The 12,494-nt window shown below is 37.6% G+C and overlaps 3 protein-coding genes across 3 annotated transcripts in view; 2 read left to right on the plus strand and 1 right to left on the minus strand.

The window, feature by feature from the left end:
* abhd17b (abhydrolase domain containing 17B, depalmitoylase) overlaps positions 1–3,594 on the minus strand; it is a 15,085-nt gene extending 11,491 nt beyond the window's left edge. The window contains exons 1-2 of the mRNA XM_007563132.2: positions 2,849–3,594; positions 97–564 (exon numbers count right to left, since the gene is read on the minus strand). Coding sequence (XP_007563194.1) covers positions 97–563 — 467 coding nt within the window. The 5' untranslated portion in view covers position 564; positions 2,849–3,594. The remainder of the gene's footprint in view (positions 1–96; positions 565–2,848) is intronic.
* A 1,314-nt stretch (positions 3,595–4,908) lies between these two features.
* cunh9orf85 (chromosome unknown C9orf85 homolog) lies at positions 4,909–7,822 on the plus strand. The gene is made up of 4 exons (XM_007563103.2): positions 4,909–5,301; positions 5,900–6,006; positions 6,544–6,657; positions 7,076–7,822. The coding sequence occupies exons 1-4, from the start codon at positions 5,200–5,202 to the stop codon at positions 7,299–7,301; spliced, it is 549 nt and encodes a 182-aa protein (XP_007563165.1). The 5' UTR covers positions 4,909–5,199; the 3' UTR covers positions 7,302–7,822.
* Positions 7,823–11,049: 3,227 nt separating this feature from the next.
* The window catches only part of gda (guanine deaminase), a 10,256-nt gene continuing 8,811 nt past the window's right edge, over positions 11,050–12,494 (plus strand). The window contains exon 1 of the mRNA XM_007563149.2: positions 11,050–11,235. Within this exon, the coding sequence (XP_007563211.1) occupies positions 11,107–11,235 (129 nt within the window). The 5' untranslated portion in view covers positions 11,050–11,106. The remainder of the gene's footprint in view (positions 11,236–12,494) is intronic.

Raw genomic sequence — 12,494 nt, forward strand, 5'->3', positions numbered from 1 at the left:
TATATATATATATATATATATATACACACACACACACACACACACATCTGTTTTTAGGATTTCTTCCCCCTTTCATTCGCTCATTCTCCTCCTTACCGTGATCGCAGTGCGTGCCATGCAGCATCCACATCTGCATACAGGTTTTTCTCCGAAGGCTTCCCAGAGCTGGCTCCGTAGCCCGAGTAGTCGTAGGAGAAGACGTTACAGTTGATCCTGGAGCCCAGACCGATGTAGAAACTGCTCATTTGGCCCAGGTCCACCGCATTCCCGTGGGAGAACAACAGAGTGTAGCGGGCGTTGGGTGAGCAGCGCACAAACATGCAGGCAATGCGGTTCCCTCTGGAGGTGCGCGTCATGAAACACTCGATGGCGTCCTTCTCTCGCGCCGAGTACTGCCAGTCGGCCCGCTCCGAGAGGTGCAGCGTCCATCTGCCGCCGCTTTCGTCGCACATGAGGCTGTAGGTGGGCTCTGGAGGGAGGAAGGCCAGCTTGGAGGCGATCTTGCTGGGGCACGGTGGGCAGCAGAACAGGCAACATAGCTCACTGAAGGTTAGATGGTTCATCCTTCAAAGTGGGACAGCGAGAGAAACAATGACTAAAACGGATTCAACTGTTTACATTCAGTGCATACTTCAGGAATACACACACACACACACACACACACACACACACACACACAGAAATAGTTATCTTTAAATTGTCAGCTAAAAAGTCAAGGACTATGAATTACTTTAACCTTATGTGGAACAAGCTAGAAACAGATTACATTCTCTTGCTATCAATTAATGTGGTTTAAGAGCTTTAAAAAAACAACAAAACACAAACAGTTATTTGAAAGTCATCGTATCTGAAAGAGGACCAACTTCTCCGAGTTTGGGTGCTTGAATGGTTGATTTATTGTTAAAGGAGTGGCGTAAGGAAGAAACAGTTTCCAAAATTGTTATGTAGAATTTGAGTTTAGCAGTAGAGCAAGTGATTTAATCAGCTTTAAGCAAGAAAAGTCACATTTAAACAAAAATACAATTAGAGATGTTAAAAGCCTGCAGCGTTTGGTAATAGCTCCAAGTCTTGTTTCATTTAAGGTTTGAATGGCGTTTTAAGCTTAATGCAAGTAGAAGTACTTAGCCTTCATGTGCAAAAGTTCCATCATGAAATAATAGTAATGTACAACAGATTTTGTAGTCATTGTCCTGAAATGGATGAACGTTGACAAATCTGAATGGTTGAAATAGCAAATGCTCCGCCGGTCATTATATGCCAATGGACTATGGACTAAACATCATGTGAAGTAGGAGCTCAAGATTGGAAAGCAATCGTCACCGCATTATCAGTGTCTGCAAGGTCCCAACTAGAACAAACAGTGTGGATGCAATATCTTTGAAAATATCACATTTCAATTGCTACATTTTCAGATTCTGCATCCTAATAACACATAACTTTAACTACCTGTGCTGAACCCATGTGATGTATATTTTTAGTGGCTAAGAAGACTCTAATACAAACAAGGTATGAGGAAACCGCGATGAAAAAAAAATAAAAAAAATAAAAAAAATAAGAGATCCAGAAAAACTGGCAGCGTTTCCCCCAGTGTATTATAAGCCTGGCAGGCCACCAGGCTTTACTTGTGCCCCCACCAGGCTAAGCATTGCTTATTTATGCAAGTTTTTTTTTTTTTAATGTTTGCATTTTTAAGACTTTGTAGTTAGTGCTCAGGTATTAATCTTCCAATCTTTTAATAACACATAATAATCAAGTGATATTTTCAAATTTCCTGTCGGCTTTAAACATTTTTTAACTCAAAAAGACGGGCCGCTGGATGAATGACTGCCCTGCCATCCAACCACGGGGCTTAGCAGGTTTTCTGGGGGAAACCTTATACATTTAGCAGTAGCGTTGCAGTTACACGTTTCCCTGATATTTTGCACTGCCAACTTAACGTTTGGCAACATCCTGACCACAGGTGAGTCTGCAGCAGATTCTTTGTTGGAATAAAGTAAGATGTGCCGTAAAGTTAAGAACTATAGCCAAGTTGGAAAAAAAAAAATATATATATATATATATAATTTCAGCCAAACACAGACACACAAAATAATAATAAAGAAATCAGTGTGATACAGTTTATTTTCAGTAAGGAGGATCTACTGCCATGTTTCCCAGATCTTTCTCCTTATTTTACACGCTTTGGTGGCCCTGCTGGAAAGAATGAAAGACATGTGACTTTTACTCTGGTAAAAAAAATAAAATAAAATAAAATAAAATAAATAAACGAATGCACTCTAAAAAAATGCCTGGCAGCGATGTTATCCATTTAGCTAAACCATTAACCAAAAAAAAAAAAAAAAGGAACAGGAAACCCTAAAATTTCATGCCCAGATGTAGACATTAGTTTGTATGTGGCGCTTTAATCGGAATTTATGATTCTTTCATTCCTCCATGTGTCCGTTTTGATGTTTAAATGCTAACATTGCTTATTTGAAAAGCACATCTGATGTTGAAGCTAATTCAGTTTTAATTGCACCCATGTGCTTTCAACTCTTCTTAATAGCTAGTCTGCTGAAGCTGTTCTTATAAACAACTGGCAGCACAAGAGATGATTTAGACTCTTTGAAGCCACTTGTGATTATAAATGTCCCCTATTAAAACTGCACGATGGTTCTTCAGCATCTTACTCAAGTGGCTTCCCCAAAGGAGCCCAATCCCAGGAAAAGCCTGTCCGTTTCCCACAGTCCTTCTCCATCCGGGTTGCATCTGGTCAGATTTGTAGGACTGTTTGCTAAACCACAGTAGGAGTGTTTTTTCTTCTTCTTTCTTTTCTTTAAAACGAAGAGATAGATTGTGCCAACGTTACCTGAACCGTGGTGTTTTCTTTTTTCTTCTTCCTTTTTTCTTCCTGGAGACAGCGTCGCCACTGTGTAGTGTTTTATTCACACCACGGAAACTAATTTATCTTCTTTTCGACGCCAGCAGATTGTCGGGGCTATCCCCGGCCGCAGATTATCCTCGGTTTTATCTCCTATCAGTTATCAATGTCACGTTGAGTGTAGATACCCCTCACAGGTCCGGAAGCGAGGCGCTTCGTCCTCCGGGTCCAAACAGCCTTTTTCTTTTTTCTGTTGTTGTTTCTTTCTTTCTTCCGCCTCGCTTTTCTCTCAGCATACGGTCTAGAATTACAACAAGGCTGCTTCATTCACGCTGTCCAAGTAGACAAACCTCAGCGAGGACATTGGTAAAAAATAAAATAAAATAAAATAAAAAAAAAAAACAGCAAAACAAAACACAAAGGGTCTGAAAATCCGGAAAACAAATCGGAAACGATTCGCGACAGAGTTCACAGCTGTATCACTTGGCTCCGAAACATCTCTGCTTTCGTTCTGGTTATCACTTCGCTTGTGAAGAGGGCGAGGCGTCGGGACGGCAGCTGCGAGGACCAATGGCGAGGAGTTTGCTAAAGCCAGGCCACCATTTGTGGACTGTTTGAGGAAATGTTGGGCAGGTCCGACACGACGCCGCAGAGTGGCAACATAGACGGAGAGGAGGTAGACGAACGCTGGCGTTAACACCGCCGCCATATTGTGAGAGGCACCGGCAAACGATTCTCAAAAAGCATCTTTTGCTCAAAAGATACTTCTTCAATAGGGGTGAGACACTTACTAAGGTGTTTTAGGTGTTTCAGAACACCTGAAGCAGCTTTGTTGCAGTTTTTCTGAAAACAAATGTGTCTGTTTTCAGAACTGAAAACAGGGCATGTTATACATAACATTGTGAATAGTACGCGCAGCCAACAAGACTTGTGTGATTAATAAAAGATGGTAAATGTCAGTACAAATTGGCCAATGATGAATTGCAAAAGTGGGTTAAACCCTCAGAACAGCCTTAACTATCTATGTCAAAGAGGTTTCAGAAACATTGGTCAGAGATTGTTGCTCCATATTGATATGACAACATAATGCAGTTGATGTGCATCCATGTCGCAATCCCTTCAGTTCCTTCACATGACCAAGCTACACTATTGGATTGAAATCTGTTGACTGTGATGCCACTGGAGTACAGATAACAGTCATGTTCAAAACATGTAAGTATTGACCGATCACTGATCTTCCAAATTAATCTATCTTCCTAAGATAGATTAATAATATTAATTGATCTTCCTAAATGAATAAAATTGGGTCCAATTTATTGGTGCACCCCTAATTTCAGGTAGATTGTTGCAATGTTCAGTTGGTCTTCTTTATAATCCCCCAGTGAGGAAATTCAGAGAGCAGCAAAGTGATGGGAAAGATGATGCATGTAGGTTAATACAAATGTAAAAAAATATGTAACCAGAAAGTAAGAATGAAAAACTGTCCTGAAGGGAAAATTTTAAATTGTTTATTTTATGAAAAAACACATTTGATGTTGATCTTCATTCAGTTTTAATTGCACCCAGGTGCTTTCAACGGAGCTGTTCTTATAAACAACTAGCGACCAAGAGATGATTTAGACACTTTGAAGCCACTAATACTTATTGAAAATAACATATCAGACTTTTTTTTAAGTTAATGTAAGTTTTTAGTGGTGAGCTAGTTAAGTACTTTAAGTACTTTTATTCACATTGTTTCAATAAACACCATTATTAGTTCTCTAAAATTAATATTAATGTATGAAAAAATGTGTCACCATAACCAGTAAAATTAAAAAAAAAAAAAAAAAAAAAAAAAAACTATCCCAAAGATAGTTTTTTTTAAGTGGCAGGCTTGCCACTTACAACATGGCGCCCGCTCTGACATATTTTTATTTCTCTAGGCTGTGGGACACAGTGTCCGTGTCTACTCTTCTACATCTATGTGCGACAGCGTGACAATGTTATTGACGTTTAGTTCAGCCAATCAGAAATTACTATTGGAACAAAAAGCTCAATCTGCATCCACCGGGGCTTTCACTATGCAACTATGTTGCAACCTAACAGGTGACGTCATTGAAAAACGCTTCCTATTACGCCAAAGTTTAAATAATAAATAAAGGTGACATTATATACTAGTGCAGCAAAACCATAGGCTACACTGTTTATCTTAATATCTTTAATTAAAATGGTCTGTGTTTTGACCCCTAAACGTTTTGTGACGTGCTCCTTACTGCTTCCGGGTTAAGCCTCTCCTCCGCTGGCATGCTTGTTGGATTTTTCAACCAAAACCAACGTCGTTTAGCTAAAGAGAAAATAAAATGAGCTCTCAGAAAGGAAACGTGTCTCGCTCACGAGCTCAGAAGCATCAAAACAACACTGCCTTCAAAAACGACAAGTACGGAGCGACTGCACAAGTGAAGGTACGTCAGTAGCCTTCTTTTAACATTTGGTTACTTTTATTGCTTGATATCTTGAAAATAAAGAAACCATATCATGTCTTCGTAAATTGCAATTCAGTTACCTTATTTATTTGATTGAAGAAAGAGTGGAAAAAGTGGCTCAAATTGGTAAAGATCCGTTTGAATGTAAATTAAGCTCATCTATCTAGAACCTAACCCTTAGGATTATGCTACCATCACCATGCTTGGCAGTTGGTCCAGTTTTTTAAATCTAATAACTCCAACAAACACTGGTTCTTCTTTAGCTTCTGGTTTATGATAGGCATAGACTTCTGTGGTGAACCAATTTTATTTCCTCTTAGTGTGTCAGTTTGGATTAGATGGTACTTCCAACAGGAAAATAAAAACACACCACAACTAGTTTTGGAAGGGATGCAGAAGCACCGAAGCCCAGGACTATCATAAACCAGAAACCAACAAAGGACCACAGTAATTGTGCAGTAATTTCACCCCAAAACAGAATGAGTTGTTAGAATACATCTATTTAGATTAGCACTGTGCATTACTACATCTCATTCTAATATCCCCACATTGTCTCGTTAATGATTTTGAACTACAGAAGGCGAATTCAAAGATCCATGATGGACTCTGTCAACACTGTAAGGGTGTTCTTGAGTGGAAAGTCAAGTACAACAAATACAAGCCACTAACACAACCCAAAAAGTGGTGAGTACGTACGTTTAGGCCCCTCGTTGATTTCTCAAAATGGTTTAAATAATTGAAAGGATTGTTTTGTCTGACAATTATAATAGTAGAAATCTGGACTCACCCACAGTTAGTAAAGATATGGTAAAAATGATTATTTCACATAAAATTTTGTTTGGATAGCGGTCCGGACTGTTGAGATGTTGAGCCGATCTGCCTTTTCTGAAGTAAAATATTGAAGCCCATTATCTGCTGGAAGGACCAATAAGCATGGATGTCAATGATCAATAACATTTGCCTTTTCTTTTCAAAAATTCAATTTCTAAAGTGGGACTTTTTTTTCTTTTTTAAAGCGTGCTGATTCCACATTGTTAAAAAAAGGTTGCTGCCTAAATTTGGCCTGTCACAAAAACAGCAACACAAGACTTCAGGGACCCAACAGGCACATTTAATACACCGTTGGCACATTTCATTGTCATGTGTGTGCATAAAATCTTTTCTGAAATTAATTTATTACAATCTGTGTTTTTTTTTCTTTTTTTTCTTTTTCTTTTACAGTGTCAAGTGCTCTCAAAAGACAGTGAGGGATGCATATCACATTGTCTGTAAGCCCTGTTCGCTTCAGCTTGAGATCTGCTGCAAGTGTGGGAAGAAAGAAGACATCATTATTCCGTGAGTGGATAAAATCTTTCTGTGTTTTGATCTGACCTAAATTCTCTTAAAAAAACAAACAAAAAACAGTCTGGTCTGAAGGCAGTAAAGTCCTTTTTTTTTTTTTTTTTACCATTTGCCCTCACGCCAGAGATGCGTGGCAACATGTGTAAGGCTGCCATCTTCTGGACGATAAGACACATTAACGCTGATTGTGAGGAAAAATGACTGAATCAACGTGGCTCATAATTGTATATATCTTCAGCTTCATTTCAATTCCTACAAAAACATTTTTTGTTCTAAAATTTAGGAATTTTTTTTATTTATTTTTTTTCAGTATTTTCCAGATTTAAAAATAAATAAATAAATTCCCAGTCCTCATTTTCTGCTGCAAATGAGCGAAACAAAGAGATTAATTTCTGTTTCTGCCCCTGTTTAGGGTGAACTCACACTTAGACAAGAAGGAAGAAGAAGATGAAGAGAAAAAGAAAGGACAAAGTCGAGGAAAAGAAGAAGAGGAAGATTTTAACTCTGATGACGATGATGATGATGATGATTTTGACAACCTTGAGGATGAACAAGATGATTTGGACTCGAAACAGAAAAATTCACCAAAAAAATCAGAAATTTTTCCAGACGTTTCTTTGCTAAATGTTAAAGATTAATGTTTTTGTTTTTATGTTTTTCAAAATTTAGACTGACTGAGGTTTTTGTTATTGCCTCTAAGAAGCTGAAATGAAAGAAAGAAGCTGGTTGTTGCAGGAAAACAACTTGAAATCTACATTAATCTCAGTATTTCCTTTTTTATTAAAACATTGTTTAGTTTTACTTACATTTTCAAATACCAATCAAATGGCAAAATCCTATACGTTGAAAGACCCTGTTTTGTTTTGTAGTTTGAAAATTTTTAATTTTTTCATAATTTATAATGATATCTTTCAACTTTCTGGCCACAGGATTTTTTTTAGCAACCAGTTTTCTATGAAAACATTATAATCCAAACTAAAACTTTTTTTTTTCAGTAATTCTTTCCTACATTCATCAAACAGTACCTTCATATCATATAACCTGTTTATTGCCATATCACTTTCCTGTGATTTTACGTTATAGGACAATAGAAATTAATGCACAATAGTGAAATTAAATAGTCTCCAGCTTCTTTTTGAAATAAAAAGTGTGAAAAGTGCGGTGTGTTGTCATTTCCCTTTACGAGGACACCCAAAATCAAATCAAGTTCGACCAGCTGTTTTTAATGGAGCAAATTGCCAAGATATTTAGGTATGGTCACTATTTTGTTCCAAATAAACAACAGAGTCACAAGAAATGTGTTGAGAAACAAGGATTGACTCCCAAAGCTTTGAGAAGAAACAAATCGGAAACTACAAGGAATATATGCCGCCATATTTAAGACCTGGAACCTTACATAGAGCCCAGAAGTGCAAAGTTTACTGGAAAAAGTCTGCATCTCTCTAATGTTTTATCAACATTTTGGACTGAGTTGGAGCATTGCATTTGTTCAGTCATGAAATTAATCTTTAAAAGTACATCTTGCCTGTTGATGGCGTGGATAGCAGTTTCATCGGGGACAGGACAGCTGGTCAGAGTTATATGGCTGGAAGAAAGGCTGTTGTAGGCTGCAAAGGACTTGACATTTGGGAAAAAGTTAACTTTCCAAAAATAAACTTCCAAAACCCTAACAATGGAACGGCTTTGATCATATCCATATTCGTGAGTGAGAATGGGACCAGTCAAAGCCCAGACCTAAATTCAATTGAGAATCTGTGGCGAAATGTCAAACAGGATGTTCAGAGATACTCTAAATCGGACTGAGCTTGAGCTACTTTGTAAAGAAAAATGGGGAAAATTGTCAGTGTCTGGATGTGGGACTCTGACTGAAACATACTCTGACAGATCTGAATCTGTAATCGCAGCAACGCATTGAAAGGATTTGCACTGGAGGCCTGATTACAAATGGAAAATTGTCTTTTTTTTTATGTGTCAAATTTTTTTCAACCCCACAAATTATGTGCGACTTTGTGCCGGTGAGACACATGTGGTTTCATCAGATTATACTAAGGTTTGTGATTGTAATGTGACAAAATACACAAAAACTAATATAAACAGCAAGGCTCTGTAGTTTGTGTTAACGGCTGAGATATCTTTTTTTTTTGTTGCATGATTCACAAACTGTTGTCAGGGAGATCTTCATCAACATCCCTTCTCTGCTTCTTCTTGTTTTTTTAGGTCTCATCCAGGCACACAATGTACAATTGCAACAGACTGAACACACTTACTGGAATCCATGGACTAACATTACAGTAATTGTAATTGTTCTTACAATTACTGTAAGAACGCAGTGCCCTTAGACATTGTTCATGGATGCTTCCATTTCCAAAAATAAACACATGTTCTCATACGTCATGTGGGCTCGGTAAATTAAAAAGTTATTTCCTCACCAGGGAGCAACACTGAGACGAACATCCGCGTTAGTCATGGATCTCATGGGACGCACTTTTACTTACAGCCTGATGTCCTCACATGGTTCTCTGACACACTCATGACTGAAATCTTGATCTTGCTGAAGATGACTAAGAAGGAAAAGTTTACTGGGGAACTTCCATGTGACAAATACTACCCCAACTTTAAGCCTGAAGTTTAGAGAACAAGATCCAGTACTGAGCAATTTTAGTCTATGATTAAGGCTAAGATATCATTCTCAGAGACATTGTGCTGTAGTGCAGCTTAACAGTTTAAGCTTCTTTGTCATGAAACTCCACCAAATATGGTTAAATAACACTGCAAAAAACGAGAGGAACATATAATCTACTAGTGAGATACAATGAAATATCTGCAAGTGCAGTATTGTAGTAATGAATGTCCTCTTCTGGCGATAGACTAAACATATAATGTAAATCAAAAATGTCAATGTCTGGCGTTTTTGCCAGACACTGACATTTGTGACATTTGTGATGTAAAAAATAACATGATCAATAATTTCAAGTCTCTTTCGTGTAATTTGACATTGTTCATGCGCGAATAAACTTAAAAACAAATATGTTTGAAGGAAAAGTTTGATAAAAAGCAGCAACCACTTACCTGTGTAAGTGTGCGCACTATTAAGCCAACACTTGGCTTAAAGCAGCCTTTGTTTAAATTTCAGCATTCAGTCTTCTAGAAAAGGATTCCATCTCTATGAATTGCAAAAGTTATCAATCAGACCATGAAGACCTCGCCCATCTTCAGGTGACTCCATAGATTTTATGTTGAATATGGTTCTGGAGTCTGGATTGTGGTTTAAGCCATTTCAAAACTTTAATTTCCCTCAGCAGTTTTTAAGCTTGCCCTTTCTTTCATTTTGGAGAAAACATCCAGTTTTTGTAATATCACTGAAGTCCCATATTTTCTCCACTTATTGACTGTTTTCAGTGTATTGCTGTAAGTAAATAATGCTGTGGATTTTTTCCCCCCCATATCCTTCTGCTGACTGATACCTTTGTATAATTAGATCTTTTTTGAGGCTCTTTGCTAGCAGTGGCTTTAGTCAAAGGTTGCAAATGTGAAAATGCCAGACAAATTTAACTATGCACTTTAATTTTGTAGTACAATGATTAATATTTAATGATGTTTAATTAATGCTAGATCAAGATTTTAAATTGAGACTTTGATAAAACTATTTTTTTTATTTATTTATTTTATTGATTGTCCACCGACAGCAAGTTGTTCTTTAAAATGAAGTAATATGTCATCCGGTTTATCTTCCTGTTGCTTCATTTTTAGATTACTGCTGATTGCCACTTCTGTTGGTAACTTTACCAGAATATCTGTCAATGAGGGTGTCACAGGAAAGTTACATCATTTCTGTTTTTCAGTTTAAAGCATGAAATGTATTTGTTGTATTGATTCATTCCTGACAGATGGTTACATTTCAAGCATTTAGTTTGTTGATAAATATTCTGTTTCTCAGAAAAGTAGTAGTACATAATAGACAATGATTGTTTGTAGAGAGTATTGAAAAGTATGCGCCGTGTAGCATATCCACTGAATATTTGGCTTTTTTTTTTTTTTTTTTTTTTTTTTTTTTTTTTTTTTTGCAGGGACTGCAATGTTTTGTCAACATGTTGATCAAACTAAAATATTACTTTACACCTAAATCTGTCATAATTTGGGGCTGAACTATGCAAGTTACTTTTCCCCCAACTTGCAAAAACGGAAATTGGCACGTCCACACTTATGAAACTCGCTGATCACTGTAACTTATGATAAACAACGAATTCATGCTGCCACGCACGCACACACGCACCCACACCCACACAGGCTTCCACGCTGCTTCTGATTGGCTGCGGATAGTCTCTGCGGTCAGGTGAATAAGAACGCCTCCTCGGGGGTGGATTGCCTATATAACTCGATTTTTTGCTGCAGGCAGCCTTCGTCTCGGCTCTGTTTGCACATTTACGCTGCTCTGGTGGAAACATGGAAACTTCTCAGAAGTCTGTCACCGACATTAGGTTCGTTTGCAGGGGAACATTTGTCCACTCGACCGCTGAGGAGGCGCTGCAGATCCTGGAGGATGCGCTTCTTGGAGTGGACTCAAAGGGAAAGGTTTTGTAACTTTTGATACATCTTGGAATCATATTTATTATGTTTACTGTTAAAAATGTATTTGATTTAAAGCTTGAGCAAAATATAAAATACACACTGTTAGAGAAACATAGCCTTGCTCTTCAGAACTGGGGTTAAACAATCTTGTCATGTAAAAATCGCCAAGATGACCTCTTGACATGTCCTCTCGATATACCGGGTACAATGAGAGCTCTAAAATAACTAGATAATATGTGTAGTAACTGGTTTGTTACTGGCTGATTTTCAAGATCTGCCCAAAACAGGAATTTATTAATTGTTGAAAAGTGTTGTAATAAATCTTCCACTGACGCAAAAATAGAATAGAATAGAATAGAATAGAATAGAATAGAATAGATTAGAATAGAATAGACTTAAAGGGAATTTAGGCGTACCAGAAGCAAAGTGCACAAACAAGCTGGAGCATGAAGATTCACATTTAGATTTGACAACAGAAAGTAAAACAATAACAAAAGAGACAACTGAACTGTAAGTGAGATCTGCTGAAACAGACAGCCTGCTCCTGTTCTGCCAGAAGTGATTACTTTCACTGTAAATTTGATTATTAATTAAAACCAACGTAAAAATCTGGAGCAAATGTGTTAAACCCTAGGCCTGGGAGCCAAATCCGGCCCGCCACGATTATTTATTTTGGCCCTTTAGACTCTAGAGGACCGCATAAAGAAAACCTTCATTAATAGTCGTGCTCTTAAGCAATATACCACCAAACAATTCAAAGCAGTTTTTATCTGTATATTGCCAAATTACACCAACATGAAAAGATGTTCAATATTATTTAATTTTTAAAAGTACTCATTGAATGTAGGGACATCTTTTTCTTAATATTTTAACAGTTTGTTAATGGGTAGTTTTATCAGTGTATTCCGTCACAACCAGTTCTCGTGGCTGAATGTTTATGTATGTCCATGTATGTGTACATGTCTCTTTAAATGGACAACTCTGCCTATTAGCTTTTAGTTCTTTGTTTGTCTTGATGGACATGTTCAAGGCTTAGAAATATATATAAAAAAAAAATAAAAAAAATTCCCTTCTCACCCTCCGTGGGTGGTCTCTTTCATCCTCTGAGCTCGGGTCCTCTACCAGAGGCCTGGGAGCTTGAGGGTTCTGCGCAGTATCTTGGCTGTGCCTAGAACTGCACATTTCTGGACTGAGATGTCTGATGTTGTTCCTGGGATCTGTTTGAGCCACTGCTCCCTCAGATCCCAGGAACAACATCAGAC

The sequence above is a fragment of the Poecilia formosa genome, unplaced genomic scaffold (assembly GCF_000485575.1).
Source record: "Poecilia formosa unplaced genomic scaffold, Poecilia_formosa-5.1.2 Scaffold5, whole genome shotgun sequence".
Classification (NCBI taxonomy): domain Eukaryota; kingdom Metazoa; phylum Chordata; class Actinopteri; order Cyprinodontiformes; family Poeciliidae; genus Poecilia; species Poecilia formosa.